Source organism: Dryobates pubescens, chromosome 5 (assembly GCF_014839835.1).
Source record: "Dryobates pubescens isolate bDryPub1 chromosome 5, bDryPub1.pri, whole genome shotgun sequence".
Taxonomy (NCBI): domain Eukaryota; kingdom Metazoa; phylum Chordata; class Aves; order Piciformes; family Picidae; genus Dryobates; species Dryobates pubescens.
Genome location: NC_071616.1, coordinates 18,305,374 through 18,332,720, shown reverse-complemented (window position 1 = coordinate 18,332,720; position 27,347 = coordinate 18,305,374). Strand labels below are relative to the sequence as shown.

Sequence of the window (27,347 nt, the reverse complement as noted above, 5' to 3'; positions counted from 1 at the left end):
CTTCTACGTGACCCCTGTTTGTTGGAGAGAGGGAAAAAAAGCATCTTAGATGTGGTACCTCTAATGAGGCGCTGAGGTGAACAAGTTTCTGGGTGCTACTTATGTGAGATGTCTTTCTTACATAGAAAAGATAGGCATTTTATCCTCCATCACTTGCAAAACATCCAAATTTTGAAGGCCCTGCTGTCTGTTACATCCTAAGCCAAAAGCAGGGCAGAAACCTTTCTCAAAACAAATCCCAAGCCAAGCACTTTCAGCTGCAGGACAGCCTCCCATTTTGGTGGTTGGAAAGCCCATCCATCCTTGGCCTCTTAAAGCGCTGTCTCAAGCTTTGGGAGGTAAAAAATGTCACTCCATGTTATCTGATGATTCTACAAGTTTCACACCGATCAGAGCCCTTCATTAATTATTTATCTTCAGGGAAATATGCCAAAGGGTTCTGACACTTCAGATGTGCAAAGTAATTGCCACATTTACTTCCCAGATAATGAGAAGGCCAAAATAAATTGTACTGGGCTGAGCAGGTGTGTGTGGGTGGGCAAGGGAGTGGGGGCAGGAGCTCCCTGCCCTTGTATATAGTTTTGTCCATACCCTGAAGCCCACAGAGCTTCACCATGTCTCAAAGGGCTCAGGGCTGTCCCTTTGTGTGTCAGCGTGGGCTCAGCCTGGCTACTTCCATCATCCCCTCTGCACACCCCTGTAAGCAGCCTGTCTCCATGCATCACATCTCCCTTTGCTTTCTGCCCACTCCAAGGTTGCTCTGGTTCCTTGGGCCAACACGGTGGCTGCTGGTTAGTTTGATCTCAGTTGCCAGAGCAAGATTGGACCCTGTGTTGCACCCTGAGCGCAGGGCTGTGCTCCTCCCCGTTTGCTGAAACACACGGAGATGAGCAGCAGCTCTCCCTGCTCCAAAATAAGTAGGTCTCGACTGCAGGTTTGCAACCTGAGCAAAACAAACAAATGCGGAGCAGCGTGGCTATATTTATCTGAAACTTGGAAGCTGTGGCTCACAGGAAACTTTGATCACTTTAATTGTCAGGCAGCCTGGGAAAAGAAAAAGGAGAGAAAACAAACAAACAAACAAGAGCACAGTTGAAAAACAAGTGATTTGGAAAAGTAAGAGCTGCCTCTTCCAAAATGAAGCAGAATCCCTTCTCTCCTGACCCCTAGTACTAGGCAGCCTAATCTACATGGCTGATGTCTCTCATCTTTAGGCTGGGGGTACTCAGAGGCAGAGATTCCCAAAGCCTGGCCCCACAAGTGCTGAGGATCAACAGGACCCAGTGTCCTGCCCTTCATTCAGCAACAGCTGATCACATCTACTGTACCTGTGAGAGATGAGGTCCATCCAAAACATGGCATTTGAGTTTGTTTTGTTTGAGTGTAAAAATATTGTGGTTATCTTAATTTAAAATTAATGTCATGATACTATGTTTTATCTCTGATTCATTTGCAAGAAATTAATTTTAAGTATCTGGCATATGAAATAGAAGAGCCTTAGATGATACACTAAGATATGCTTCTGGTCCTGCGTTTATGTTAAGACTGAGATATCTAATACAGTACCATGTGTCTTTTGGTGTTACTTGTCTCAGTCAGGGAATGTCAGCAAAGCTCCATGTACTTAAGTGTTTACAAGGAGTGGAACACTTGGGGAAAGCAGTTCAGAAATCCCAGCAGACCTTTTGCAATGCTCACCCAGACCTCTTCTACTATTTGCTTTGGAATTCTCTAGTTTCTGCAAAATCTAAACTTGTTGCAAGGAAGTTTACTATTCCTGCAGAAAATGTAGTATGCTGTCCTTCCAGCCCACATTGTTCATGTACCTTCTTTCTGTATCTCTGCAAACGTACAGTGACTCTAGAGTACTTCTACCCTAGCCATGTGCTATTCATTATTGAAGCAGAGTGCTTAAATGTACTGTGATGTAAGGAAAACATTGTCCCTTGTTCAGTTTTGTCCAGTGAACTTTCACGCTGCTTTTTAAGTGATAAAGATGGCAATATAATTCCATCTTACATATATACATCCAAATTCACTCTGTGCCCCCTATTACATATTCACACTCACCCCAGAGCAGAGAGCTATCCTTCCTTTGCAGAAACAATCAGGAAAATGTGGCTTATGGTGTTTAATGGTATCATCAGGCAAATCTGAATTCCTCAGGCCTTTTAGTTTGGTTTTCTAAATGTGAAATGGTTTTGCTGATCCATCTTTAATCCTTTGGCCATAAGAATGGGAAATGAAATTGTCTTTTCTCAGATACTCAACGTCAGCATCCAAATCAGGACTTTCTCATTGCGTGCAGAGTGGGAGAGTGAGGATACACGTTATTCAACAACTGCTCAGAGATGCAATCAGTTTTTCAGAGGAAAATAAACACGAATTCACTGGGTTTATCTGTATTCTGCACCACACACACACCCTCCCCCCTCATTTTGCATCTGTTTGCATAAGATGTCTAGTTTTAGGGATGACTGATGTGGAGTTCCTAATGAGCTGGCTCCAGGGTGTGGATTTTCATTACATGTTTTGCTGATTTGATGCTGGAAGCTTGCTTGACCTTGCTTATAGTATCTTCCATAAGATGTACACATATCCTTTCCTCTTCCTTTTGCCACATGTGAAGGATGTGCTGGGGCAGGGCCAGCCCCCTCCAGTACTCCAACCATCACTGCTTTTCTGTGTAGCTCTTCATCCAGCTGATGTCCTAAAATGCCCCACAAAACCATTTTCACTGTTCGTTTATCCAGCAAACACAACTCTGACCACTTTCCAGGCAATACTTCTGACACATCATTTCCTGATCTAATTCCTCTAATTACCCCAGAGACCCATAATAACATTTAAAACTCAGAGTGCTGCTTCACTGTCCAAAGCATTTCTCTAGCCAGGGCTCATATTTGCTCTCACCACAGCCCTGCTCATATTCTTTCTTTGCTTTTTATCTCCCACAGCCTTGCCTTGCCATTCCTATCTCACACCTCATTATTTTGTGTCCTTTGTTTTGCCTTTTGGATTTTTTTTCCCCTTGGACAGAATTGATGCATTAACTCACCATCCCTTCACACCATGCAGCACCATGAGCACTGCTGCAATGAGCAGCCACTCTCTGCCTCCTCCATCGCCTCTGCAAGCACTGTGGTGTTACATTCACTCAGGACCAGAGTGGCTGCTTTCTAACCTCCCCCCCCCGCCAACCTCTTCTCTTCTTCTGCAACCCTGGCCAAGATTTTTCCATATTAGCATCTGGCCTCCCAGCCTGAGAATGATCAAAAGCTGTGGCTCAGTGAGTGCCATCCCTGTCTTTGCAGAGAGCATTTTGGTACCCAGGTGTCTCACATCTGTAGAGCAGGCGGCTGTGGCTATTCCATCCAGTAGTGCTCTGTGGCTGTTTTCCAGAGAAAGCTGGGGTTGCCATGACAATTGTGTGTTGGTCGAGATGGTGCACTCATGGCCACAGCATCTGCACACCTCCTCCACTAATGCATTTATCTTTCCTGTCCCTTTGCACAGTGGGGTGTGGACAGCAGTGGGGGATGCAGAGATGCCCATGCTGAGATGCTCAAAGCAGCTCTCCAGCATGATGCAGAGTGTGGAGCAGCTCAGAGCCTGCTGGGTAACTCCCTTCCCCGAAAAAAAAATTTAGTTTTGGGGGGAACAAGGGCTGAGGAAAGAGGTTTGCTCTGCAGTAGGTCATTCTGCACATTTGCCCACCCGCCTGGGTTGAGCCGGCAGGAGGGGCACTTGAGCAGACGAGCAGCAGAAACGCTGCAAGCAAGAACCCATTTGCAAGCGCCCTCGGCTGCTTCTGAGGAATTCAGCCTGAATGAAGGGCTTGTGGCACTGCTGCAAAAGAAATCTTGGTCTCCTGAGCTTCTGTCTACAGGCTGTTGGTTTAATTTGCAGTCAAATTTGCACAATGGTAGTTGCATTTTGCACTAGCCCCTGGAACCTGGAACTTCAAAACCTGGGCCTGATCCCATTAGAGCAGGAGCCCTTAAGAAGCAGCCCCTATAAGATGGATGCAAGGCATTGGGCATTTCTGTGGGTGCATCTTTCCTGATGGCTGCACTGCAGCTACTTCAGCCCAGGACTTGGATGTGCAGAGAGGAAAAGGGCAGGACTTGATCCAGCAGGACCTGTCTAGTGCTGCTGCGTAGCAGAGCTGCGTTGGTGTGGCACTATGCCTGGCTCGCAGCCGGGCTGCCTGCCTGGGGCAGAGCTCGCTCTGTGCACCACCGCGCCACGTGCCCGTGTGCTTCTGCTGGCACCGTCTCTGCTCACGCTCTTATTTCTGCCTCTCACTGCCTCCTCCTCCCAGCAAAGCATCTCAGAGATGCCTTGCCTGCCTTGCAGAATACTGCTAGTGCAAGGGGAAAGCCAGTAAGATGAGCTGCTCTGGACCACCTGGTCTGTCTCCAGCACAGGACCCTGGCCAGGCAGTAACAGGGTCCCTGGTGGCTTGTGGCCACCCACGTGACAAAGTCCAGGCTTCATTTCCCCAGCCCAGGCACTTGCTTTGAGAATTTGCTATATGTGTGTCTTCTTCATCTGTTCTGGGCATGCTTGGTCAAAGAGGAGGCTCTACTTCCCCCCAGAATCCTTCCCCAGCTCCAGGAAGGATTCCACTGTTTCCAAGAGCAATGCAGTCACAATTCATCTTAATGATATTGCTTGGTCTCCACTGGTTCAAGAGTGAGAGCCAATAACACCAGCCCACAAGTGGCACTGCAAAAATGGGAGGCTTCTTTGCTAGAGCAGCAGATGTGCTGCAGAAATGTTGTGCTGCTACATCTGTGCTGCAGAAATAAAGCCTTAAAAACAGATGATGCCCCAAATTTAAATAGACCAAGCAGGCCCAGAGACTGAAGAGAGATGATTCCCAAGGTCATGCAGGAAGCCTGTGGCTAACGTGAGGATTGAACATAGATCTCCTGAGGCCTAGCCACGCTGTGGTCTCAGAACTGTCTTCTCTTTTGTCTTCCAGTCCATTAGGAAGATCAGTTAATGAAATGGAATGAATAATGCCAGCTGCAGCACCAGCAATGCTGTAAGGAAGACAAATTTAGCATCACAAGCTTAAAAGCGGCAGGCTTGAAAATGGAGGTAGGCTGCAAGTGCCAGAAGAGCCTGCTCTGCAATATGTCAGCTAGAGTTTTAAGGTCTTGTCAGCTTTACTGACCAAATCTTAAAGAAGGAATGAAGATGCAGCAACTACCTCCCCCAGAGAGAAATGCCCAATTTTAAGGTTCCCAGCAGATGAAAAAAACATAGTCCCACTGGAAAGAATCAAAAGACTTTTCTAGGTCAGTGGCAGGAATAGAGCCTTCATTTCTGTGATCCTCATGGTTCAAAAATATCATTAAAGAACCAAGAGAAATTATCTTCTGATGAAGAGGCAGGAGTAAATCAAAACTGATACTTACATGGTACTGTTGCTAGCAGTAGTCCATGAGTTCAGATGGCATTACAGAAATGTCACCATTTCTGGAATCCTCTGATGAAGAGGATCTTGCCAGATTCATTGGGGGATTGCACATCTGCAGTTCAAAAACCAAAATGGAAAATTGTTTCTTAACAATAGCACCAAATGACTCATTTACTAGGCTTCGAGAAAAGGTCTCTCATTCCTGGGGAAGGAAGGAAGGAAGTGCAAAGTCTGTCTCACCTGATTCTTTCACCCACTCATTTGACTCGCATCACGTGGTTGTTGCCAAAGACCTTATGATGATAAACTCAAATGCTGAGCAAAACATGGGCATGAAGAACATTTCTGCTGAGCAGAAAGTGAAGCAGAGGCAGCAGAGCAGAAGCTCATCAACATACCTCAAAACACACTTCTTGTCTTTGTGAACAACCCAAATATGTTGATTGATGATTTTAAAAGACCCTCATAAACCCATTTCCAGACTTCTAAAAGAATTCACAGGGAAGCTGGAACATTATGTGACATGCCATGACACCAGCATCAGAACAAGAGGACACAGCCTCAAGCTGCACCAGGGGAGGTTTAGGCTGGGTGTTAGGAAGAAGTTCTTCACAGAAATAGTGAATGGCCTTTGGAATGGGCTGCCCAGGGAGGTGGTGGAGTCACCATCACTGGAGGTGTTTAGGAAGAGACTGGATGGGGCACTTGGTGCCATGGTTTAGTCCATTAGATAGTGTTGGGTGATAGGTTGGACTCGATGATCTCAAAGGTCTTTTCCAATCTGGTTAATTCTATTCTATTCTATTCTATTCTATTCTATTCTATTCTATTCTATTCTATTCTATTCTATTCTATTCTATTCTATTCTATTCTACTCTACTCTACTCTACTCTACTCTGCTCTACTCTACTCTACTCTACTCTACTCTATTCTTCAGACTTAAATGACACCAGTTTAAGACTATATTGTCCTTTTTTTCTTCAGTACCAGGATATTGATTCTTTTTGTGGTTTAAAGACCTGGGGGGGAGGGGGGGGGGAAAAAAGAAATTTGTCACTGAATTGCATCTTCTAAGAGAAAACACCAAAGACCTGGGGAAAAGATATCAAGGACAGATCTATACTACCTATGCTGTGAATAGTGATGGACCTGAAATAGCCATGAGCATCTCCCAGCTCATGGCCTTTACACCTGAGCTGGCTCTGAGCAATTCCACAGCTCAGGAAATGTGTTGGACAAGACAGCAGGAAGGATGAGAGCAGAGCCAGGATCTGACCCATCCCTCTGCTATTGACAGCCTCCTCATGAAAATGTAATTGCTGGCTGCCCTTTCCTTGGGAGTACACTGGCAAAATTTCCCCATTGCTCTTTAAAGCTTCAAGACATATTAATGCAACTTTTAAAATAGCATCCCCTCTATTTTTGTGGCTAATGCTAAGAAGAAATTAGCTTAGAAGAAAACCCTAATGATCTCCCTTAATGCTATTTTTCTCCTAAAGTGCTAAATGTCATAATCTTACAGCACCACTCTGCAGATCTGGTGCTTGCCCTCAATGTGTCCCACAATGTGTTGATGTGGAGTGATGCAGAGCACTATTCTGAAAAACACAAACAGTCCAAAGTGCCTTAGAGCAGAACTGGTGATGGCTTTACCTCTGTCTTTGAATTTGTTATCACTAAACATCATTTGAAACCAATGCTGATTTCCACCCTGCCTTCCAACAAGACAGTTAGGGGACAGCCCTGAAGTTTAGGGCCATGTGTGATCCTTCCTGGAACACCAGTGGGTACTTCTGAGCTCTCATGGACTATTATGTCACTTCAAGTATATTTATCTAAAAAGACTTAAATGTTGCTAACTCTGACCTCATCAGAACTCAGCAGCAGTGCAGGTAGGCTGGGTCACTGTGGGAGGACCTTTGGAAGGAGCCAAGGTAGGGCTTCACATGGCTTATTGTGTCTCTGTAAGCAGCACAGCCCTGGTGGCCCACACACCATGTCAGGGTGTTCAAGTCCTTTGTTGAGCTGCAGTTTGCACTTCATCTAGTAGACCCTGCTGGGATTGGAGGCATGGAAAGAAATGAGGCAGACAGCAACACCCTATTTGTGTGTTACCTTGGCCAGAGGTTTCCTTCAATGGGAGCTTAGAATGGATTGAAAGCAGTCAGGTGACTTTATTCTATGGAGTCCTTACCCCACACATCTTCCACACATGGGTGATTATCTCCAGCAGAGCTAGAGAGCTACTTAATAGACAGATACTGATAAGCCCACTTGGCTTGTGGCTGTGCCATCAACATTGGACTTTAGGTGACCTCACTGAAACATCTTAAGACCTATAATCAGTGACATCAGTAAAACAGTAACATCTCTAATTCAGTAACATCTGTAGTTCAGTAACATCCTGCAGCAGAAGTCTTACCATGGACAGGGCTCTGAAGGGAAGGGAAGCAAATCCCACTTACTGCTTTTAATCCTGCTTCTGTTCATGATGGCAGGAAAATTCTCTGCCAACATTGCAATTGATGCCAAGATCTGTGCATGTTAAGAGACATGTGCCTTTTAAGAGACAGGCAGTGCTATGGTTATTTGCTCATTCCAGTCTGCCCAGTAAACGCTTACTTGGTGGTCCTGGTTTAGTTCTTGCAGAGAAGTAGTTCTTATCCTCAGTCTATTGATGGCCAGCTGCTTAGTCCTAATTCTGGCCCACTGTTTGCTGAATGCAGAATTTAAATTCTCATTGCAGAAATGCATTTTTAATCAATTACCATTTTAGTCCTGGATCCACCCAGTGCTGATTGGGATTTTGATGAACTTTTTGTGGACATCTGTGTAGACACACATATGGTGTTAATGCCAGGTGCTGGCTCTGTCCCTCACCTGACTCAGCTCCTGGAATAAGTAAGTGCATACCAAAAACCTCCTCAGCCCATCCATGTTACTGGTGATAAAGTGACGGGTTGTGGTGTTCATGATTTAATGTAACTCTGGAAGTAGAATGGGACAATCTAATCCTATGGGCCAAGTCTGAAGAGACATTTATCCAAAAGGAAGATTTTAAGTAGGAAAACTGATGGCATGGTTCGTTCTGGTGGCCTGGGGGAGATGGAGACCTGAATCATCACTGTTTCACACAACAGTGAGATGTTAAATGTACATGGACCACCCTACTGTCCAAAGAGAATCTGTCTTTTATAACTGACTGAGAAATGTGGGTAACAGTCAGACCAACCAGAGATTTTGTGTATTCTCACTGCTGTATAACAGTAACATCTCTGGGTTTTGAGGGGGGACTTCAGGATTTATGTTTCACGTGGATGATGACTCTGGTTTATACACACTGCTTGTAAATACCTTGTGTTATGGATTAGTGCTGGAACCCTATTGCAGAGCTGCAAACGGCATGCAGGGCAAAGTGTATCAATAGGGATATTTTCTGCTCTTCCAAAGGATCTAAACCAATCAGTCCCTGCTGAGAAATCATCCCTTGCCAGCCTTTTTCTTTTTTTTTTTTTTTTTTTTTTTTAATTAAGCCAGGAAGAATGCAAAATCAAGACTTGCAACATTGTATGCAGATTATTTAATCTTACTATATGCAATGACAAGTGAAGCCAGTTCTGCACCAATTAGTTAATTATTTCCCTGTTAGGGGACTGAAGATGTTGGATTCAAGCCTAAGCAAGTCTTTTGGGGGATTTAAAAAATGCTTTTGAATCATGAACAGTAGCTGTTAGCCCCTGTAATGCCAGCAGAGTTTCCTAGGTAAATCTTTCCCCTTAAATTTTGGCATTCTTCTATGAGATGAGTTACCTGAGGGAAGGATAAGTGACCTACCATAAGTGACAGTGGTGGAGATGTCTGTTGGCTCAGGTGTTAAAGATCATTTTTGGAGCCAAAAGAGCAGAGAGGTTCAAACTTCATTCTTCATGCTGATGTGTACATGACCCCCTGTGTCTGTGCTGTGTGTCTCTTTCCATATAAAAAAGCCAAACTCAGTCTAATGTGGCTAAAGTGAAACTACTTCATGAACTAGCATGGTCTGAAAGATTACATACAGCCTTGGTGCTGAGATACCAGGTGTCTGTCAATGATGACTGCACCAAGTCCTACATGCTGTATTCACTCTTCAGTGAATAGGGCAACTTTGGGGGGAGTTTCTTTGTGATTAGTAACCACTCCAAAATCTGAAAAGGAAAATAAGTTGGGTGGATGTGAAACATTTTCTTTCCCAGTATTCACCAAGTATGGCCATTGCTTAACTATGATGTCTCTGCAAGGCTGTTTATTTATTGATGGGGAAACCAAGGCAGAGACAGTGTCTTACTAGAGCAGGAGTGTTGGTGTTGGTGTTGAAATTCAGCTAGTAGTGGGCTCACTGTTACTACAGAGAGCACTTGCTTTTTCAAAAATTGTCCTGTTTACCTGCACCTTGAATCCTGGTTTATGCAGCATGTTGAGTAGTGAGAGCAGGCAGTATCAGTACCCCATGCATGCTAACAGGGATGCAGCTTGCACTGCTTGGCATGCTGGTGTAGCAGGGCTTGGCAGGAGGGGCTGGAGGGCTATGTGGGTCACCCCATAACTGTGGGTGCTCATGTCTGCAGTGGGAGGAGGGTGATCCCCAGTGGTGTGGATAATCTGCTGTTAACACTCTGCTGTTTTCCTCTGGTTCTGGAAGAGTTTTGACCAAAAAAAAAAAAAAAGGCAAAACGGGAGTTGATCTGTTGGGGTTGGATCCTGCCCTTGTTTTTATCCTGCCTGCTCCCTGACCTCACCCATCTGGTCAGAGGAGTGGTGGGAATCAAACCTGGAGGGGTTCGACAACATTTAGCCCTCACAAAAAGCTGAAGAAAACCCTGTATTTCATCACTCTTAAGAAATTTCTGGAACATGAACAGTCACAACCGTACAGCCACATAGGAAACACAGTTCAACCCCCGCTTGCATCCCCCCTTCACCCACACCCAATTTGTTTTTATTTCTTTACCATCAGGTTGTCTTAACCATTTCGATGGCTTAGGAGGCTAAGCCGCCGAGCGCAAAGCTTTTGATTTGAAAGGGGACCGCATCCCCTTTTCAAAGGAGCCTGCTCCCTAGGGCAACCACATCACACTGCTGATTTGCTGCAGTGGAGACCGCAGCGCGTACAATATGCCCTCCCCCCTCCGCCTGTGCTGCTTACAGCATCAGTCCGGAGCCGAGCGGGGAGACGGGAGCGGTACCCGCTAACCCACCCCTGCTCGGGAATGCCTGACTGCTAACGCAGTGCCTCCGACCAAAGGACCGGCAGTTCCTCCGCTCTCCGAGATGCAAGCCAATGCCGATTCCACCAAGATGGACTGTCTTTGGAGCAACTGGAAATGTCAGGGTATTATATCTATTCTAGTGTTGCATGCTAGAAGGACTGCATGTCAGAGAAGGCAAAGGCAGGATCCATCCATTTTCGCATTGTTCACCTGTGGGCCTTTGCATGCTGTTTTCTCTCCCTCCCCGGAAAGCTTTTCTTTGGGGGTAATTTAAGAAAGAGAAAAAGGCCTTAATTTTGTTCTTTGAATGTATTTCTCCCGTTTCCGGCTGCCTCATCCTGAAAGTATCCAGGATACAGGACCTTCCTTCCCACCTTAGGGCTCACTCCCAAAGCATCCGCCCTTGCCGTTAGCGGTTTCATTTCTCATCCCTGCCTCTCTCCGCCGGGCTGCTTCTGGCCATGGTTTGATACCTTTCGGGCATTGGGAAAGCCGGGTGACGGTGAATCTGTGCCTGCTCGGGCTCGCGAGGGTTCGAGGTGGTTGCGTTGGGCGCCTCAGTGCATCCTGCCCACGGACACACCCATGGAGAGGGCTTAGCCTAGCGTCGACACAAAGAAAACGCAGCTTCGGCAAGGAGTGCGATAGCACCGAGGCAGCCGTGGCATTGCTACCCACTTTCTACTTTGCTGTAGGATTGCCTTTTAAAAAAACCAACAAATTAATCCCTTCGTTGTGCTTTCCAGCCCTCCGCGGTCAACGTGTTGCGATGATGTTGTGTCGCTGCGCAGCAGGCGAAGGGAACAATAGCATCTCCCTTTTGGGCTTATTTTCACCTTATTTTGAGCGGGTCAGTGTCTGCGCTGGGTGGGGCAGGGTACCTTTCCGGGCGCCTCGGACAGCTTTTCAGCCATTTTTAGTTAGCTTCACACTTCCCAGCCAGCATCCAGCCTTTGTTTTGACAAAAGACAGTCTCTGTGACGCTGCTCGGTGGGTAGATTAGAGGGAGAAAAGCTAGCAGCTGATCCCGACGGGCAGACTGCTGTCTGCTTTGGGCAGGCATTGCTGGAATGTATTTTTTCATTTTAAGGTTTCCTGGAATCTATTTTTTCATTTTAAGGTGCATGTTTACGCTAGACGGATGGTGGATGATGATGATGCTCACAAGAGGGGCCCTTGGAGAGAGGTGGCTAATATCATCTCATGAAAGGATCCAGGATGCTTACAGACATAGTTTCATAAACACAGCTCAGTGTAACAGAAGACAGAAAACCTTTGGGGAGGGGAGGGCAGAGGTCTTTCAGGAAGACATGTCTCTAGGAAACTGGATATTTTTGCAATCTTAATGCTGCACTTAATTATATTTAAGTCTGAGAGGTTTTTAAGGAAGATGAGCAGCTGGAAAGTAAACATGCACCTGTTAAATGCCAGCCTCAGCAGCTCAGGCTCTCCATGCCTGAATCAAGAGCTAGGGGTTTCTACAGGGTTGCTTGATTCCTTAAGCTTACATGGGAGAGCCACAGCCAAACTTCAGGATCTTTTCATCCAAGCTTTGTGGATAAACTCCCTTGTTAGGTGGGGTGGGGTTAGGGGTTTTGTTTGTTTGCTTGCTTGCTTGTTTTTTGGTTTGTTTCCCAAAAGGCTCAATATTTTACTCATCCTTATAAAAACCTTAATTTGCTGAGTCAGATTGCTGAACCACCTGTATTTAGAAGCAAACTAAGTATTTTACCTCTTTATCAGACAAAAAATTACATATTTTCATAAATTAAAAAGGGGGGCAATAACAAATTTTATGCTGCTGTTCTTTAATTACAAATTAATAATAATAGTGGGGTTTCTCTCCTTCTCTGCTCTTCTTTTTGAAACCAAGAGATAAATTTGATGAAAATTATATGACACAATATGTCCCATGCTAATTGGGAGGAAAAAAACCCAAACCAACAACAAAACAACAAAAAAAAAACCAAGCACAAAAAACTAGATCTGAAAAGATCAACGCAGCTAAAATAAATCACTTGCCTCACTTTCACGTTGTCTGCATATCTTCTTATTTTTCTTGGGTGGTGCTTTCAGATTCAAAAATGATTCTGCAGAAAAGATGAAAAAGATACAGAAAATTATTTTTGTTGGCAAAATTCTTTGATCAGTCCCAGATAAAGTAAAAGAAATTAAAAATTCAGTGGAATGAAGACTACAGACTTGATTCATTGATTCTTTTCATATCTATTATTCATGTAGTTTCTGTCTTAACCTAGAATATCAATTTTGAGCAAACCTGGAGCTGTATAATTTTTGGCAGCTTTATTATCAATGGAATTATGGTTCCTTTTAGGAAACTTTGGAATAGGTCTGTGAACATAAGAGATGAAAACACAAACCTCAATAAACACAGAGCATATTTTTACTGAAATTATGGAGATATAACATTGAGGTTAACATAAGTTTTGATTAATAAACAAACCTGCAACTAGCTATATTGTTGGTTTGCCCTCACATTGCTTGCAACTGGTGTAAAATTGGGTAGACATCTTGAGAAGCTGCAGGGACAATTGGTGAAGATCTGGCTTTGCCCCACCTAATCAACATATGGTTTTTTTCCTTGCAATGAAGCAACTGATGCTGCTACATATGCTTAGAAGTATTGCAATGTGTTTTACTTTCCTATCCTGAAGCTATAGCATGATATGTCAATGGTAGATAAGGATCCAACCCCTCAGGGGAGCAAGAGAGTGAATCACCCCTGCTGGGTATATTCATCAGTCAAAATATTGTCACAGGCAGCTTGGGGGAATTGCAGCTGGCTTCCACACCCAAGTCAGCTTCCTCACTGGAAGGTGATGCATTTGAAGTAGGCTGGGGTAGAGCCATGCATAATACATGAGCATGCGGAGGAGTTTCTCTGCCTGACCATGCTGGTTGATGTGGGCCTTCATGTAACAACCTATGGCCACTGCCAACCACATGATGCATCTCATTTAACAGCTTCCAGAGTGGAGCTGCTGGATGAGGTATGCCTCCAGGTGCAAGAAATGGAGCAGGTCTCTGTGTCTTCACCAGGTACTCGACCTAGCTTGGCAGGACTCATCCCCATGCCTTTCTGGAGAGGTTTCCCTGGGTTAGGAAGCTTGATGAAACTATTTAATGTTAGTACACCAGTGCCCATGAGTATTCCCTTTTCCACTTCTACTTGCCAGCTATTGGGTGATCATAAGTGACATGCTTGTTCCTGCAGCCTCATGGTCCTGTAAGATAACCTATTGAAAATCCAGAGGAAAAGGCCTGTAAATAGAAATAGTTTATAGAAATTATCCTAAATGTTATCCATATTATAATTACAATTTAATGTGGAAAAGGACTGCAGACTTCTGGGACTGAAGTTATTAAATAGCATTTTCTTGCCAGCTGTTTCCAGAGAGCAAAATTCCTTACTTGGCTGATATATCAACTAGTTTCCAGAGGGTGCTGAGAAGATGCACCAACTATTCATGGCCTCATTCTGCACTTTAAGACTGGTAAAGACATTCAGTGGCTGTAACATGGATACATACTACTAATCTATATTCTAGCTGACAGTTCTGAAGTCTGTCTGATAACAGTTACTATCATGAAAATATTACTTCAGCCAGGTTGTCCCTTCAGTGCTTTCCTGAAAACACTGTGTGCTGAACCTCAGCTGGGATCCACTTGTCTTGTTCAAATGAGCTCTCTCTCTTTTGGGCCACTAAAGGTCTTGGTGTCCTAGTAGTTGGCTCTTATGCTAGACCTTGACAGAGATAAAATCTTGGAACCCAGTCATTGTCTGATGGAACTTAGTTTAGTGAAGTTTCACAAAATTCAATAACTGATGAGGAATTGACTTCCTAGGTTCACAGTTCATTTCCTGTGAAATTTGTCAAGATTTTTTTCCACTTCCAGATTTGCCTTCATTTTTTGTTGCTGCTGCAGAATTTGTATCCATTCTTTCTCAAGCACATTCCTGTTGATCCCAGTACAACTCGCAAGATAAGAGCTTAGAGGACAAACTCTCTTAGATAAGCTTTACACTATCCCAACAAACATCTTGACTTAGGTGGTATCTAAAAAACAGTGAGATTTCAATAGTTCACCCAAAATGTGCTCTGCACCTGTTCTATGCCATGTCTGAGGTATTTTTTTTTTCTTTTAAGAATAGATGGACAAAAATCTTTCACTGCTGGTTCAAAGAGAAAATTCTCCCAAATCAAGATTATTTTACGGTATTACCTGAGAAGTAACTTAAAATCTAGCAAGTGGGTGATGATGTGACAACAGCTGAAGGTAACATTGGAAGGTAACATTGGAGGGCTACTTTTGCTTTCATTAGGTCTCTACAAAGTGAGTTGTGGTGAAGCTTTCTTTGATATCAGAAGGGATACTCTCTCCACGTCATAGTTAATGTTCACAAATGACATAGGTCTGCGCCATTCCATGCAAAAATTTACAGATATTCAGATGTGTGGGTGGATTAAGGAAGAGTACAGATCCATTATTTTGGTCCAGAAACCTCTCAGGAAATCTTACCATTTCCATAGTATCATGTGCATTCAAGGACTGCATTCAGGGACTCTGCTTGGTCTCTGTGGTTTCTGCTCACCCAAGGTAAGAGCAGTAACATTGTCCATAGAACTTGGCCACAGCAGTCAGTGATACAGTTTGGTGAGAAGGTATGTGGAGAAGTCTTTCTCCTGCTGCTATGTTAAATACTGTGTTAAAGAATTTCTCCTGTGAAAGCAATAACAATAATACTAATAGTAATAAGAATGCTAAATAACACTACAGTAGACTTGTGTGCAGCATGGTTGTAGCCAATTCCCTTCTGTCCACCCAAGCCAAATCTTGTGCCTCACATAGAGTGATCAATCAATATTCTTTTGCTCACATCTTGACCTTGCAGATAATGAGAATATAATGCGGAGGGCATGCTATGTCAAGACTTTCCTTTTCCCTCATACTATTCCTGCTCCAGGTCTCCTCTCATATGAGTTCAAGGACCAAGAATAGCTGAACTTTCATGTTGAATCTTGGGGCAGGTGGATGATAAAGATATAAAGCTGAACTGAGGACAGAAAGTTAATATACAAAGTGTCTACAAGAGGCAGAAGAAGTAGGGAGGCATCCCTCAAAGTGGAAGATAAGAGATGAGAGATGCCTCATGAAACAGCATGGCTATTCTGTCTTGGCTCTGCTGTTAATCACAGCAGTCTCCTGAAGACACCAGACTGCTCATTAGATGGTGTATCCATCTGTATTACATTTGAATCAGATCTGTTGTGGGGAAGAGAGCAATGAGTACATGGAATTATCCAACGGGGAGAAGAGGCAAAGTCTGGTCTCGCAGCCTGTGGTTAAAGCTGCAGACCGGAATTTGAGTGTGAGCAATATTTCCTTCTATTCAAAGACATGCAGCATTGTTGCTTTCATTGTCAAATATTGCTGTGACAGTGTTTTAAACAAAATTGCCCTTCTTGAATATGTTTCTTGATCTTTTCACTTCCAGTAGGTCTGAGAAATGCCTCATGAAGCCATTTTTCGTTTTGAAGTCATAATATTACACTGTATACAGCATTAAAGGCTGCTTTTAGGTTTTTCTCACTTCTCATTGCTACTACTATTACAGAGGGAATGAAGCTGTACAACACATTGATTTTACCTCCTAAAGAGGTCTAGTGGGACTTCTATTGTGAGGAAGGCAGCTTGATCACATCCAAGGGTGTTACAAATATGCTGAAGAGCATATAACCTCTTATTCCATCTTCAAGGCCCATAGGCCTCATTTGATGGCTGGATACGAGGCTGTTGCACATATTTTTTTGTATTAGCTTCCATGTAAATGCTGCTTGGCACACATTCATTTTTCATCCAGTTGCTGCAGTAGAGGAAAAAAATGCAAAATCAGAGGGAGAGAGCTGAGATTTTCAGAGGAAGGGAGGGGGAAGATGTGAATTGTCCAGTTTGTGCTTAATTAATCTTCACTAATTTCCATCTTAAAATGCTTTCTTTGAGACATGGAGGGGCAAGGTGGCCATTTCTCCTACAAAAGCATTTTTCAAAAATATAAGCATGCAGGAATATGAAGGTGTAAGGACATTTTAACTACAAATTGCCTTGAGGTACTCTGTTTTCCCTCTGGGATCTCCATTTAGTTGCCTTTGACTGCAGCTGCCCAATGCCACAGTTCTTCTGGGGCCACACTGTCCTCACATTGCCAACACATCCTAAGGGAAATGGATTAAGGAGCCTCACTACTTACTGCACCTCGGCCATCTCAAGTTGTTTACCCTTGTCCCCAGCACTGCCCTTTCCAGCCCACAGGCCTGCCTTCTGGCTGTTTTGATGCCAAATATTGAGGAGCAGAAACACTTTCTGCTGAAAGCGATGATGAGAGCTGAGAGAGCTTTCAGGCATGGAACTCACAAGGAGTTCCTTACTGGCACAAGCATTGCATGCTGCTGCTGCTATATGTATTTGTGAGACTGCTTTTAGCTTGCCTTACAAACATGGATGTTTACCAGCTACTCATACTAACAAGTGGCTGCTTTTATCACAGAGTTTGCCTTGGCATCTTGTTAGCCTGGGGGTTGGCCCCAACTGGAGGAGTCGTATTAGTTTGATGAGATGAAGTTATACCAGAAAGTATTGCTGAGAGAGGGATTTGGCACCTTTGAAAACTTTTTCCTTCAAATAGAAGGCTACTTGAGTAACATTTTACAAGTTCTGCTGTTAAAAACACAAGCAGGCGAGACTATCTCATCAGACGTGCTCCTCCTGAGTAACGCTTCAACGGTGGCTGCAGTGACCTGCAGTACTGCAGGCACTGCCAGGCAGCTGGCAAGGCCTCCTTAACAGATACAAATACTTTTGAGTCTGAGGCAGTTCTGGCAAAACCCAGAATTCTTTTATACCTCCACAAATGAGCCAGAGCTCTAGTGTGTTTTACTGGAAAGAGTTCAAAATGACCCAGTGCTGCTTCCCTCCTTCCAGGAGGCTAAAGAGAGATCATGGAAAGCTGCAGCTGAACAGTTTCTGCATGTTAATGGGCATGGTTGGGATTTTAGAGATGGGATTTTCACCACAGAAAGAACTCAAAGTTCAGTGAAGCTGAGGCTAATTCCAGTGCCTGTTTTCCAAACCCTGCTTACAAATTCTGGTTGCAAAACTTAGGTGGTCTGAAGCTGGCATTTTGGCTCTCAGAAATGCGTCTTGCTTAGCCAGGCAGATTGACACACTGTCCACTTGCATGCACATCACATATCAACAGGCTCAAGTGGCACCAGCCTTCTACTTCATGCATATTCAGCATGAATTGCTCAGAATCATGCCATTGTAGTCAGGTCTGGACAGTGCTGGGTTCAGCACTCACACAGTGTCTGCACACACCCAGTGCTTGCAGGACCCTTAGTCACACTAGGACCTCTTACTCGTTCCCTACAGACTGACCAAAGTACTTAATTATTTTGTCATTAACTCATTCCCCTCTCCTTTAATCTATCTAAGGAAGGCTGTACCTGTGTAAGAGTCAGATTCAAAGGCTATCTCAGCCTTGCTGAGCATAGGGCCAGCATGTGCTGGCAAGTGGCCCTGCAGAAAGATGGGTGTGATATGCAACTCCAGCTCATTTCCTAGCCCTACTGTCATCATGTGCTGGAGAGGCCAGTCTGACCCTATGTGATTGCCCTTTCAGAGTACAAAGAAAGGGTTGCAGGCATAAACACACACAGATACCCTTTATCAGACACTCTGGCCACCATTTATAGTTTATGACCTGCTGGAAGGCAGTAAGCCCATGGGGTCAGCAAGTGCTTGAGGGAGTTGTTTGATCTCTGAATCAGTTTTGTATGAATATAGGATGTGATAAAACTCAAAGCAGACATATAAATGTGGGAGGTAAATTCAAGCTTCCCATTTGAAATAAATTTTAAAAAAGGATGTGGAGGGGGCTGATGCACCCAGTTTGGGGTTCACCTCATAGTATAGGAGCAAATTTCTCATTCCTTTACCCTTGGTATTTAATTACATCACTAGATGCTTATGTGACAGGTATTTCTGCTCTGGTGTAAATGGTTATAGGAGAAAATGGTACCCAAGGAAGTCAGGTAAAGGATCCCAGCTATGAGTTTGTGCACCCAGCATGCTTCTGCCTGCTTGTTAGTAGATTTATGTATGTAAGGAAATGTAGGGCAGAAATAAAGTAAAAAGCCTTTGAAGCGACTGAAGCTGCGACTGAAGGAGAAAATATGTCTCTGAAACATAGCTGAGGTGTTTGCAGCACCATCTAAATTCCAGGGGAACTGATACAGCTCAAGTCCCTGAGGCCTGACAGGAAAAAAAAGTGTTTTCATCAGGAAAGCTCATGAACCACGGCTGGACCTCATGAATCTCCACTGATTACTTGCTCTGAACTCGCCTTATATCCCCATTCTGCACACAAGGTGCCACAAGTTTCACCTTCTTTCTGCTGTGCCATTTGCAAGGTGATGTGGCTCACCCCCTCCTCCATAAGGCAGAGGAGGAGGAATGGCTGCAGGAGTTGCAAAGCCTGCCTGAACAGTTGGATGTGGCAGCAGTCCTGCTACTCCTCATCCCAGTGAGGGGGATGAGGAGAAGGTAGATTTGGTTCCTGGCATTAAAAAATCCTAACTGACCTGCTGTGGGTGGGGTTAATTGTGCTCCCAGGCTGATCCTGGACACCAGGACAGCCATATGAAAATCATTCAGCTTGTATCTCCCTCCTTTGTGCAGAGTTTCTCCACCTAGCAGTTGGCATATACTTTTTCCATGATCTCTCTCTCCCAGGTCTCCTTTGACTGGCAAAAGAGGCCAGCTGCATTTTCATCTCCTCTCTTGTGCATGCACATGTCCCCAGAACTGTGTCATTTGGCTTCTGTCCATCTTGCTCTGAGTTGTGGCAAGCCTTTCCTTACGTGGTACAGCTTAGTAAATACCCCAGTCACTTCATGATGAAAGGGGCAAGTTTCAGGATATATACACACTTGGACAAGTCTGTCTTGAGTCATTCAGTATCTTTCTTGTTGAGGAGAATTGGAAAATGCAATTTGTCATCTCTGTGTGAGAATATAGCTCACCTCCAGTCCACAGGAGTAAGAACTAGAAGATCCTAGAAACAGAGAAGGCTTAGCTGATCATTTTGAGTCTTATCATCAATTAGGATTGACTTAGGTAACTCTTTGGGAATGGGCTATTGTATTTTTTGGCTCAGCCCTCACTTGTTTGCCTGTCTACTGCCTGTGTCCCAGGTCATGTTTTCCCCTGGTGCATGGCCTTTTTCTTTCATCAGTAGATGATGCTCTATGTATGGCATACTGAGCTAGCTCACCTGTGCTCATTTCATTTAACATGAAAGTATTTTGTGATATAAAATTTATGTATCTCAGAAAGTTGAGATTTGCATCAATTTCCAATACTGTCTTCTGACATGGGAATTTATAAGCACAAAAATGATCAGGCTGTGAATAATACCTCCTTCTCAAATGCTCACTGGTGAAAGTACACCAGTGGTGCTGTGCTGGAAAATTTTGCAGAACTTAAATTGAAAAAGAGTATTTAAAATGTTAAAAACTAGAGACTTGTGTTCTGGATGCCATTTTGTAAGGATGGTTTGCAAGTTTCATACTCCAGCACCTCACTGTAAGCTCCAGTTTGCAGTGGAGGTCCAGCTGCCAGCCTGAATACAGCTAGATATATGTCCATGCCCTGATTGTGCTATAACTGCACTTTGGAGCATTCCCTAGTCCATGTCCCTGTATTTCTGCAGGCGTGAGACCTGGGCATGTATCTGAAAAGACTCTGGCCTGGTCTCTGATTGGTAAAGTCAGCACCCAGAATGCCAGCGCATACCAGCTGTCCTTTGGCTTCCACGTGGCACATAGATCATGTATGTTATGATCACAGGTCCAGTGCTGAACACTGTCACTTAAAAATATGGAAGAATTATTACATCATGTATATCGATAAAAAATAGAGTGGGATGATTATGTTGCCTCAGTAATACAGTAGCAATTTTTGCACTGAAGCCCATCACTTTGAAAGCAATGCTAATATGTGTAATAGTAGTGAGTAATAAAGCTCATTGACTCAAGGCAAACATGCCATGGTGACTCACAGTTTCTGGAGATAAGAGCTACTAGGCTTGATTAATTGTTTTTCTTTTTGTATTTGTGAAAGTCTTTTTGACAGATTGCAACATTTCCTGAATTTATTCTTTGTTCAGAATAATTTGACAAGTGGCATCTTTGAAATCTATTTGGCTGGTGGTGTGTTCAAGCTGTTCATGAGGACTTGGTGCAGTGTGTGAAATCAGAGCTGTTTTATTTAGATTATCACAAGCACATTCTTTGGGTGGAGGCAGGGTCCTCTCAGAAACATCCTATCAATGTAAAGAAATTAAATTCACTTTGTTTCCTAAAATTTTGCTTTTAGAGTGGCTGTTGCTGATGGTGAGATAGTTTGCTGGTGGAATTGGAATAAAATATACAAACTGGGTGAAAAACACTGCCAAAATGAAATGCTTTACAAATGAAAAAACAAACAAACAAAACCAAAACCAAACAAAACCCAACATTGGTTGAAAATAGTTTTCTGTACTTTCTTTGTTTTAACACTTCCCATGGATCTAGACAAGGAAGTTATCTAACAGGCAGAAAGGGTTGGTTTTATTTCTCATACCTCTGAGATGGTTGGATTTGCAGTAGCCAAAGAGATGTATTCTGCAATGTAAGGTCCCATCTGAAATGGTTTCTTTCCCATGTAACTACTGAGTAGTGGTAAGCCCACACAAAACCTTATTGTCGAAACTTTGACAGTGGTTTATTGTGGCTAACCTCAAACTTTCCTTAATCAACAACCAAAACTTGAAAATGATCAATCACTCAGCCTTTGGATTTAGATCAAGTTTCCAGAGTAGCCAAATGCAAGTTAAGGTAAAACCTTCTGTACAAGCCTAGTAGCAACCCAAACCCAAGCTTGCATTTGCCTTGCTGCTGTAAGAGACCCGTCATGCTGTGGCTGGAGACATTAATCCATTTTATCTAACCCAGACACAGACACATGAAATACAAGAATTTCAAGTAGGTGATCAGTTGTCATTTCTCCAGCAAGTCACTGAAGTCACTTCACTGCTTCTGTTGAGTTCCTGTTGATTTGGGAGTATTACTCATGCCTTTTTCCTCCTGCAAGGACTCCAAGCATCACAGTGGCCATGGTGGCCATCCTTCATAGAATCATAGAATGCATCAAGTTGGAAGGAATCCTTGAAGGTCATTCTGTCCAACCCCCCTGCATCCTTGATGCTCTTCCTGCTCCTGTCTTTAACATGTTGGTTTTCCTTCCCCAGCTATTGACCTGTTGTACTGGCGCGACATCAAGCAGACAGGAATAGTGTTTGGCAGCCTCCTGTTGTTGCTCTTCTCCCTGACCCAGTTCAGCGTCGTCAGTGTCGTGGCCTACCTGGCCCTTGCCGGCCTCTCAGCCACCATTAGCTTCAGAATCTACAAATCAGTCCTACAGGCTGTGCAGAAGACGGATGAGGGCCACCCCTTCAAGTGAGTGCTTTGCAGACATGGCCAGGGGCTGTTTGTTTGCAAAGGATGTAGAAATTCACATTTCTTCAGCTGCCACTTTTATAATGGATAAAATTATTTTCTTGCTCATAATAGGAGAAATAGGAGAAATATTTTCTGTTGTCCAGTATCTCAAGAGCTGTAAGGCTGTGTTGGCTCAAATCATGGTGGGTGGGGGGAAACAACACAAAAGCCATTGTCCTCTGAGACATGGGATATTTTTTCCTGAAATTCAAAAGATGCAGAAAATGTTAATCGGAGAGAAAGAGTTTCATTAGAGCTAATGTAATGCAGTGTTTCTGCAAGCAGGAGGAGCGTTGTTTCTGGGCACACTCTTATGGGCACAGAAAGACACTATTTATATCTTTTCTCCAGTACAGCTTGGCTGTGGTGTGGTAATCCATTACCCTAGCCAATGGTGCCAGTGCCAGTGCAGGCACCCTCCACACTCCCAACAGGGTCTAGGTGGTGTGCTTCAAGAGAGCAGTGATCCCTTCTCCTCTGCTGTGCCAACAAGTTGGTAAACCAGGCCATGGAACCGCTCTTGTTTGCAAACACAGGCTGAAACAAAAACAACCTTGTTGGGATGCTGCTTCTCTGTTTCACTTTGTTTGGTTCTGAGATGGGACTCACAAGATGAGCATAGCTTAAAGAGAGGTGCAGGGCAGGCAGAGGGATGGAAGATAGAGAAGGGGACAATGCTGCCAGAAGTGGCACATGGCCAAACATTAGCTTTTTTGACCCTGGAGGTTGCCAAATGGAGGAGATGTCCCTTTCTGGCAGCAGTGTTGCACAGAAGTTTGCCAGGAAACCACCCCAGATTTGCACCGATCAAGACCAGCTTCTGTGTGGAGAGAGAGCAAGGCTGGAGGCAAAGAGCCCCAGCAGATGCTGCAACCGCCGGGGGAGATGGGTCATGCAAGGCAAAAACAGTGTTTGCTGGTGGCTATGTGCCACCAGGAAGTGGGACCCATTGCTCCAGCACAAAGAACTGAGGTCTGGGGAGCAGAGAGAGATGGGATAGGTGGACGTGAGCGTGAATGGCAGGTGAACTTGTCTGGGTTTGTAACTGGTCCTGTGCTTCTGGCAGAGCCTACTTGGAGATGGAAATGAGTCTTTCGCAGGACCAGATTCAGAAATACACAGACTGTCTCCAGCTATACGTCAACAGCACAGTCAAAGAGCTGAGGAGACTCTTCCTTGTTCAGGACCTTGTGGATTCTTTAAAAGTAGGATTGCTTTAAATATTTTTACCCCCTCTCTAGAAGATCAATCTGCACTTCAAATTGATGCTTCCCAGTGTCACCATAAAACCTAGATTTGTGTGGCTTCAGATATAAAAGTTGTTCCCCTTTTTTACTTGCAAAACTTCTTAATTCCAGAAGTTCAAAGGTTTGGCAATCTGCATGTGAATTCATTGATACATAATACAGGAGTTAAAAACCTGAATTGCAGGACCAGCTTAGCTCCACTGCAGTTCTAGGAACATCTCTGTGTTACGACTTTGCCACAGAATAGCGTGGTCCCCACTAATATGTCTGTTCATCTGAATGTCCTCTGATGGTGACATTTCCTGCTCTGGAGGAAGGTCTCCTTTCCCTCTCTGCTGAGATCATTGTTTATTTTCAGCCTTACAGTCAAAAAGGTGTTCTTCAGAACAAAGGGAAGATCATTAGGGGAGCAGACATGGCTTAGGCTCCTAAATTGCTGAAGATTTTAAGAAAAATGTACCCATCTCCCAGCCTCAGGCGTTTTCAGTCACTGTGATTATCACAGTGAGGCTGTGATTAACCTGTGTGGGATGACTCCTTGCCACCATCAAAACTGGATGTGGAAATCTGCCTCTGCTCTGCAGATCGATGCAGAGCCCTGAATGTATGCAGTTAAGCCCTAAATATATGTGAAAACTCAGCTAAGAGGGTGAGAAGCAGTGAACAGCAGAGTGGGGTTTATACACCCAGAAAAAAAAATGTTGTTCTTAATGAGCTTTATTTAACAACTCTCCTTACACATTAAAAATGTCTAATGTGCTATTATCTTGGCTGTTAAGTGAACTAATCTCTTTGTGTGCTGACTCTGGAGGTGACGTAACGATCCATCTTTAATTTAGTTTGCAGTACTAATGTGGCTGCTGACTTACGTGGGAGCCCTCTTCAATGGCCTGACTCTTCTGATCATGGGTAAAAATCAGCATTCTTTTTAAAATCTATTCTTAACTTTAACTCCCTCACAATTTCTGCTTAGACAAAACAGCCTGTCCTTGGTGTGCATTCCCCACAGTCAAACCATCAACTGTTATTTCCCTTTCCAGTAAATATTCATCATTCCTATTACATTATCCCTCCTGCTACACCTAATTTGTGTTTTATAGTTTTGCAACTACTAGTCCCAGAGCAATGGGGAGTTCCATATTTGGGAGGTTTGAGCAAAGTTCATTTTTAATACAAAGATCCCTGGTGGATCAGCCAACCAAGTGGCATGATACATGCTTGTCACTGAAGTAGGTCTCTTCTCTGGAGGAATCTGATCTGCAGAAATATAACAGTGTGCTCTTTTCCTCCTCAGCTGTGGTGTCTATGTTTACTCTCCCTGTTGTATATGACAAGTACCAGGTGAGTCTGTCTGCATGGTGCAGTTTGGGTCTCTGGTGGTTTTGCCTTGTTGATGCCCGATTGACTTGATCTCCTTTTGGTCTTTGCAGGCACAGATTGATCAGTACTTGGGACTTGTGCGGACCCACATAAACACTGTTGTGGCAAAGTGAGTTCAGCAGCAGGCTTGGCCAGAAGTCTTGCTGTCAGGGTGCAGTGAACTGGGGTGACTAAGAGCTGGGTGGTCCTGGAGACATTATGTCCTCCTCATCTCCTGGCATCTAAGAGACTGCAGGAGGGCAAATCCCTGGTGGAGCACAGGCCTTCTCAGCTGAGCATAGGCTGAGACAGAGCTCTGACCCTACATCCTTCTATTCCTTCTCCTGCCATTCAGGGGAGCTGTGGACAGAGCAGCCCAACCAGGAGCTGGTGTCTGGGGTTTTGCATTTAAGGACTCCATCCTTCAGAGTTAATAATACCATAAATGAGCAAAGTGGGATTTAGAACACTACTCTGCTGCAGAAAGAAAATACCTTGCAGCACCATGATCCTGATGTTTCAAGCCACCATGGAACAGATGGAAGACCTAGATGAAATTTTTTATGCAGTCTGGTCTAGTTCCTAATACATTCCTAATATGCTCCTGTATCAAAAGCTTTTGTGGGATCCTTCAGGACACAGTGAGGGTTAAGCATAGCTCTCAAAACTTGTGAATTGCTCAAGCAGGATAATGGAGCTGGAAGGTAGACCTATACATATCAACAGTTTGTGTTTGTGGCTTTGCAAAATTTGTCTGAATAACATATGTTCAGTGGAAGGTCAACTGATGGTGAGGTACAGAAAGCAACTCATGAGGAGCTGCTGAGGAAGCTGGGCTTGTTTCACCCATCAGAAGGAGCAAAGGAGTGATTTCATAGCAGCCTCTATGTACTTGATGGGAAGTTACAAGACGATAGAGCCAAATTCTTCTCAGTAGTGGCAGATGTTATAGCAAGGAGCAACAACATAAATCCAGCCTAGGAAGTTAATGCTGGACATTAGGAGAAACCTTTTCACTAGGAAATTAGGATGGCACTGGAGCAGGCTACATAGGGAGATGCCAGAACCTTCATCCTTGGAGGTTTTCAACATTCAAGGTCAGGCTAGATGAGGCTTTGAGCAACCAAACCTAGTTGAGGATGTCCCTGCTTACTGCAGGGGGCTTGGATCTCTAGAGGTCCCTTACAACCCAGCACATTCTATGATTTGTGATTCTATGCAACAAGACAAAGCCATGGCCAACCTGCTTTAGCACTGGTAGTAGTCCTGCTTCACTTAAGAAGTTGATTCAAGACTCTCAGAGGTCCTACCCAGCCAATATTTCTGTGATTCTGCAAAACTCTTAGCCTTGTCTAAATTTCATTCCTGGCTTCCAGTAGACTGCAGACCATGGTAGAATAATGAAGTGAGAGAGAATATTGCTGCCTATATTCCATAGTTGCATGAGCCACCAACACTCACAGAACTAGGAACACTGAAATGAGCATCAACTCTTTTTCTTACTAGACTCTATTCTGCCTATTGGATAACACATTGGACACAAGATAGAGATTACTCCTGGTTTAGGTCTACAGGTGAGGATCTGCTGGAATGGAATGGCTACCTCACCATATAATTCTTCTTTTTTCCTTTCTTTATTTCCAGGATTCAAGCTAAAATCCCAGGTGCTAAGAGAAAGGCAGAGTAAAGCAGATGCCAAGAATTCATCGACCACAGTAGCGAGTAATGGGGGAATCTGGAGCGAAAGAAGCTCTGTTCTTACACTTTACTGCAAATTTATTGGTCTTTTTTTTTCTCAACACCATAATCTTAGAAGGAGAAAACTCGGAAGCAGTGCTTTTCCCCTGCTGCTTCTGCACTTAGAATATTTGCAATCACTTGTGTCAAGCACTAAAGTATAGTAAAAAGAAAAGTGTACTAGATGTGGTTTTTTGTGTTGCTTATAAAGTGCATGATGGTGAAAGCCTAAATAATATTGACCTTTTTATTTTATTTTATTTTTTTAGTGGTTTTCCTTCTTCTATTGGCATTGCTTCTATAACTTTTAATGTTACATGTGGCTAGGGGCTTTCCTGCTTAGCGCACCGATGCAATAGTTAAAATTGCTTCTACGTCACTGGGTTGCTGGTTGGATTCATCTTTATTAACTATATAGAATTGTAGACTGATGTTTTCGTGTTTTCCAGCACAAATAAAATGAACAGTAATCGGTACTTATGGTAATCAGTTTTGTATAACTTGGAAACAAAAATACTCAATAAATGATGAAAACAAAGCCCAGCACTGTTGTGGTAAGGGATTGACAGGCTGATTTACATGTATGGTAACTGGAAAGTTCCAGCATGTTAAATTTATTACAATTTGTATTACATTCTCTGTAGTTCCTAATGGACTTAATTATGGACTCTGAATATTTGCACTTATGTACTTGATACCGAATGCA

The 27,347-nt window shown here is 43.8% G+C and overlaps 1 protein-coding gene across 2 annotated transcripts in view; it reads left to right on the top strand.

The window, feature by feature from the left end:
• The window catches only part of RTN1 (reticulon 1), a 121,397-nt gene extending 94,253 nt beyond the window's left edge, over positions 1–27,144 (top strand). Inside the window, exons 1-7 of one of the 2 annotated variants that reach the window (XM_009903789.2) lie at positions 10,511–10,799; positions 22,049–22,256; positions 23,365–23,503; positions 24,385–24,454; positions 24,840–24,886; positions 24,976–25,034; positions 26,549–27,144. In XM_009903789.2, the coding sequence (XP_009902091.2) occupies positions 10,739–10,799; positions 22,049–22,256; positions 23,365–23,503; positions 24,385–24,454; positions 24,840–24,886; positions 24,976–25,034; positions 26,549–26,591 (627 nt within the window). In that variant the 5' untranslated portion in view covers positions 10,511–10,738 and the 3' untranslated portion in view covers positions 26,592–27,144. Of the gene's footprint in view, positions 1–10,510; positions 10,800–22,048; positions 22,257–23,364; positions 23,504–24,384; positions 24,455–24,839; positions 24,887–24,975; positions 25,035–26,548 lie in introns of those variants that run through there. The other variant, XM_009903781.2, reaches the window with a different exon arrangement.
• Positions 27,145–27,347: the final 203 nt, after the last annotated feature.